We start from the raw sequence: 6267 nt of genomic DNA on the forward strand, positions 1-6267 counted from the left end.
CATTAACCCCAAATTTTACCACAAATACATGATGAAGTGGATAGATTATTGAAAAAGCAGGGCACAATAACAGATAACACCCCGCATCTATGAATGTAATAAGTTTTCTACTGGGAGGCATTATTGGTATAATGGAAAGAATATTCCCAAGCCTGATTTCTCATCTGTAAAACAGAAATGCCATCAGCCACCTTACAGGGTTACTAAAGGAAATTCAAACCTTTATTCTGCAAAGAGCTCCACCTTACAAACCTTACTGTTAACAAAGGCTAGACACATCACCATCATTAACGCTAATATTTATGAGTGGGTACCATGTGCCAAACATTAAATGCTTTACATATATGAACTCATTTAATCACCACAACAATCCTGAGGTAGACATTATCATCACTCTCACAGATAAGAAAACTGAGTAGATAAGAGTAAATAACTAGCCCAAAGTCACTCTGAAAGGTAGTACAATCACAGGTGCCTCTTATATAATTGAGTGAACATGAGAATTTGTTTCTAAAAATAATATATGGATATTAGGAGAAAAAAAGCAAGGGAGGGAGACTATGGTTATAAACAAAACACTGGGATGGGCGCTATAGAAATCTGATCACCAAAATATTCCTTTGTGATGGAACCTTTCTGAGTGGCAGAAAACAGAAAAGTGTGTCTCAATACCAAGGTCTCCTTGTTCCCAATGCTTCTTCAGATTCTACTGCTCTGCTCTTTCACTTTCTGGATAGCTTTTTTGATCACATATGTCCTCCTGGTTCCTCAACCATATCAAGGCTCTAGATCCAAACTTCAGTAATGGTTGTATCATTTATCAACTTGCTTATCAGCTTATTTATTGAAGTAAGCAAGTTATAAACTTCTCTGTACCTCAGTTTCCTATAAGTAAATGAGGATAACATTAGTATCTATCTTGCAGGCTTATTGTCAGAATTAACTGAAGTGATATAAGAAATTTAGAACAGTACATGGCACATAGTAAATCTCAAAAAATATCAGTACTACTGTTATTATCTAATTCCTCTAACAGTACAGTTGGTTGTCTAGAAAACTGAATACTTTCTTCCTGAAAAACAATTCAAGTAAAGCTCTTCACTCTGTCTTTACTGTCCTGTCAGGACTACTGCAGGCCCTGACATGGAGTTTTGCAATTGCCTACTAACTGTTTTGCTACTCTGCAGCAGTCACCATATAGCCAGCAGTAATATTTATAAACATCTGTCACTCTCTCGCTTAAAAGTTCTCAATAACTCCCTGCTGCCTACATAGAAAGAATCTGATCTCTTTGATATATGAAGCACACAAGGCCCTTTACAATCTGGCTTTAACCTCTGTTACCAGTTTCACTTCTGATCACTTCTCTGAATAGCTAGAGCCATCACAGATGACTCATTTTATCCAAAATAGGCCATAAATTTTAAAAGACTGAATGCCACTGTATATGTTTTTCCTTATGTCTGAGAGAACTGTCCTTTCCACCCCCCAGGCCTAGAAAACTATTCATCCTTCTAAGGCCTAGATGATATGTCACTTCATTCATTTATTCAACAAGAAAATTTACTGCATACCAAAATGTGCAAGGAAGACCCTGTGAAAATGATAGACAAAGACACAGTTCTAAAATTTGGGAAACTTACACATATTAGGAAAAAGACATGTTAAAATACAGCAATAATACAGGTTGAGCATCCCGAATCCAAAATCCAAAATTTTGAGTGCTCACATGACCCTCAAAGGAAAGGCTCACTGGAGAATTTCAAATTTCATATTTCAGATTAAGAATGCTCAACCATTATGTATTCTGCAAATATTCCAAAATCTGAAAAAATCTGAAATCCAAAACACATCTGGTCCCAAGCATTTCAGATAAGGGATCCTCAACCTGTACAGTATACTATGAGTAATATGTATAAGATAGAAGCAAGCAATGCCTACGCTGGGTTCCACAGGATATGGATTTCTCTGTGTCCTTACCATTTCTGAATTGGATCATGATCTTGATACTACCTTTTAATAATACTCAATACCTTGTATTATAGTCCTGTGTTTAATATTAATATGTCTTCCCTAAAACTGTTAATAGTAGGACAGGAATTTATTCATCCTTTGTTTCCTCAACACCTAAAGAGTGACTGGAACACAACAGAACATAATTATTCATGGAGCTGAAATGGATAATTAGGTTTCCACATTAGCCAAAAGTCTTCCTAATCCACCATGCAACTGATCTATAATAGCAAGAGAACCTTAGACCCTAATCAGTATTTATATAAATAATGCATTAAGTCAGAGCAGTTGCAACTTGGAATTATCCAGTAATTGAATAGAGAAACTGAATTTCCACCCAAATTTGTAAGCAGTTTACATTTTGCTCCAAATGTAGTAATGTTTCCTGGACAACGCTGCTTGAACTAACTACCTATTGAGTTCAAACAAAATATCAGAACCAGAAGTTCTAATTCCTGCTCAACCAACAGTTTGTTTTCCTTAACTCCTTTGGCATAGAATGAGGACTCTGATTACCTAGGGACTGCAGTAGTATATGACAGTTTCTTCTTCTTGGTCGTGGGAGTCCAGATTCATTCATTAACTTACTTAAATATCTGTGAAGGACCCACTAGGCAATAGGCACTGAAAATACAGCAATCTCTACTTTTATGGAATTTACATTCCAGTTGGTAAAGACACACCATACAACAATGTCAGGTAGTTTGAAAAGCGCTGAGAAAAAAATAAAGCAGGATAATAAGTCAAAAAGTAAAGGCAGAGAGGTAAGGAGAAAAGTAGTGGTAGTACATTAGATAAGGCATTGGATCAGAGATTGAAGGAAGTAAGGGACAGAGAGCCATGCAAACATCTAAAGAATATTACAGGTGATGAATCGGCAAGGGCAGAAATCTTGGTGTGAAGCATGTTTGAAGCATTAGACAAACCGCAAGGATACCAATATGGCTAGACTACAAATAGCGGTTAATGAAGGGCTGAGTGTCAGAAGGTGAGAGAGAACCTAAGACAGATCATACGGCCTAAGGAGTCTGAATGTTATTCTCAGATGGCAAGCCACTGAATCATCTTGAGCACATAACTGATGTGATCAAACACATTATAAAAGAATAGCTGTCTGTTCTGTGGGTATCAGCTAGTAAAAGGAGCAATAACTGGGCAGTAGGAAGTCAGGGATTGCCTGTAATTCCTTGTAACCTAAGAAGCTGGTGCCAAGAATTATGGTTAAGAGGAGTAGCAGTATAAACACATGGCTGAAGGTCAAAATATGCCCGTATTATTCAGTTTTCTGTCGCTTATAAGAAAATACCTGAAACTGGATAATTTATAAAGAAACAAAATTTATTTCTTACAGTTTTGGAGGCTAAGGTCAAGGGGCACATCTGGTGAGGGTCTTCTCGGCAGGGACTCTACTTGTTAACCACTTGCTCTCCTTATAAAGCCCCAGTGTACTCCCTCATAACCTATTAAACTATTAACCCATTAATCCGTGAACAGATTAATCAATTCATGAGGGCATAATCCTCACAGTCCAATCACTTGTTAAAGTCCCACCTTTCAAATACCATATTGGGGATTAAATTCCAACATGAGCTTTGGAGGGGACAAACATTCAAACCACAGGAATGTCCTTCCTTCTTTTCATTATTAAGCGTCTCTGGGAGAGAGAGTTATCAAATGCTAGTTTTATTTACTCCACTTTAACCACCTACTCTTCTTTCATTCACTACTATCTGGCCTCTAACTCCCAAACACACGCACGCACCTACCGCACAAGAAAAGTCAAGAACACTCCTCCCCTCATCTCTTGGCCTTTTGCTCCTCGCGCCCTATGAGACTAAGACCTATCCCACTCCTGTGATTTTAAATACCACCCCCCTTCCTTTCACCCCTCACTACTGTAAGTTTCTCGGTAGCAACAGCAGTTCCTCCCGTTTTAATTAATAACGATGACCATGAAAAAAATCTAGTTAAAAGAGTGTGGAAACTCAAAATTACAGCGGACAGCGCCCTTTTCTTAACATCACTTACCCAAGCCTTCTCGCTGAGCCAAAGTCGCCCCTTTGACGCCATGCCGAGGCTAGCAGCAAATGGCACTCACAGCCCCTGCTTCCCACGAATCAGCCCGGCCTTCCCTTACAGCCGCCAAACCTGACACCTACGACATTACCTCTGCTGTTGGAAGCGTCTTTAATCTCATCTTCCATCTCCGGTGCTACAGCCCTGGCAACCATTTTCATCTTCTTCTTCTTCTTTAGGGAATTTTTCACCTTTTTCCCCGCACTCACACGTGAGTCCTGAACGGCCGCGGCCATTTTTCCCTGACCGGAAGCGCCACCTGAGAGTTGGGCCGGGTGGCAACAGAAGTAACTTGCTCATCAAGTTCCGGTGCAGAAGATTCCGGGGCTGATCCCTTTAGCCCGGAGTTCGGCGCCGGAGCCTCAGAGTGTGGATTGGTGAGAGGTCCGAATCGGTCCTCACGTGAGGTCGGTTCAAGGACAAAAATCAGTGAATGAATGGACCGTCTTAGCCAACTCCTCTGCCAGCTCGCTCTTGCCCTGGTGCGTTTGCCCAGCCCGGCCCCAGTCCGGCCTCGTGCACTTTCATTTCCTCCCTCGGTCGCCTCCCTCATCTGCTGCCTGTTTAATGTAGGTTTGGGGCGCTCCACAAGGATCTCTGACGTGCCCTCTGAACGCACCAGCCGCTAGGATGCGGGGAAAATGCGTTTGGGGTCCGTAATTAGAATATGATATTAGATATAGATAATTAGATATAGATATGATATAGATATTGGAATATCATCCCCCACTCCCCTTCCGCAGGCACAACCAGCAAAGATTCTCAACACGTGAGATCTTTCTTGAAATTTTATCAGATAATCTCCCTCTGATCAACCCTTTCTGTGGCTGCCAATTACAAAATGTGTAGAATCTCACTTTCTGCCAGTGGATCCGAAGATCCAACTTCACCCCTCTCTGTCCCCGCGGGGCTCCTGCCTCCCCCCCAGGCCAGCTTCTCTCTGAAGTCGCCTGTGTTACCTGCTCTCTCAGCCTCGCGTTCCCTCGAAACAGCTACCACAATCTGCCCCTTTTTCCCCTAAAATGTTAGATTCTTGAGGATAGGGACCATATCTTATTTACTATTGTACCCACAAGGCTAGCCACGGGACTAGGCCTGCAGTAGGAGCTCGAAAAATAGTATTGGAAGGGATGAATGAATGAATGAATGAATGAAAACAAATATTGACAAATTTAATGAATCAGACGGATAATACAGCAAACCTTCACATCGTGTTTTGTAGGCCAGGCATATTCTAAAGTCCTTCCCTAAATTTAGCATTTTCCCTATAGTTTTTAATAGCCAAAATTCTTAAAAAGAGTACAAATCACTCATTTTGACATATTCCTGTTGATGTTTATATAGGAAGATAAAAGAAATTACGTCCTCAAAGCTCAATACAACATTGTTAAAACAAAATAGTGTGCAGGAAAAGTGACATTTCCAAATACAGTTGGTAAAAGACAAGATTCCAGTATAAGCATTTGAAGAACACAATTATTGTCAACAAAGGAGGTGCCCCTTAGGATTTTGCTGGTGCCCAGAAGCTCTCACCATCCTGCTCAGTGTGAGTCCTGTTGATGTTTATATAGGAAGATAAAAGAAATTACGTCCTCAAAGCTCAATACAACATTCTTAAAACAAAATAGTGTGCAGGAAAAGTGACATTTCCAAATACAGTTGGTAAAAGACAAGATTCCAATATAAGCATTTGAAGAACACAATTATTGTCAACAAAGGAGGTGCCCCTTAGGATTTTGCTGGTGCCCAGAAGCTCTCACCATCCTGCTCAGTGTGAACCTTTCAATGCCACTGTGTTCTGGTCCTGCGCCTGTTTCCTGCTTTCTTTCATATTTACCTTTGTTTTTACCTAGTTGTTATACAATGAGTTCCAAATAAAGTTGGGAAAACATTGAAGAAAATTGTAGAGAAGGACACAAAGTGAGAGAGAAAAAAGGTTGGAATGGTACAATGGAAAAGATGATCCTATATATGAACCACAAAGTTCTTGCATTAATATGGTAATGTTATTTGATGATGAAGTGATGTTTTGAGCATTTTATATCTTAATATGATAGTTTATTTGTATGTAGGGATTTTAGTGTGTTTAGTTGCAGTTTAAGACATTGCCTGGGGGAAGGGATGATTAATTTGTTGTTACACATTCAAATTTTTCTACTTGGGGCTGGTTGGTTAGCT

At 40.0% G+C, this 6267-nt stretch overlaps 1 protein-coding gene across 1 annotated transcript in view; it reads right to left on the reverse strand.

Annotated features, from left to right (window-relative positions):
• Window positions 1-4294: 4294 nt before the first annotated feature.
• Window positions 4295-6267, reverse strand: part of LOC103609631 (interleukin-1 receptor-like 1) — a gene marked incomplete at its 5' end in the record, with an annotated part of 108611 nt that continues 106638 nt past the window's right edge. Inside the window, 1 exon segment of the mRNA XM_008593931.1 lies at window positions 4295-4714. Coding sequence (XP_008592153.1) covers window positions 4295-4714 — 420 coding nt within the window.

Source organism: Galeopterus variegatus, unplaced genomic scaffold (assembly GCF_000696425.1).
Source record: "Galeopterus variegatus unplaced genomic scaffold, G_variegatus-3.0.2 Scaffold9874, whole genome shotgun sequence".
NCBI lineage: Eukaryota > Metazoa > Chordata > Mammalia > Dermoptera > Cynocephalidae > Galeopterus > Galeopterus variegatus.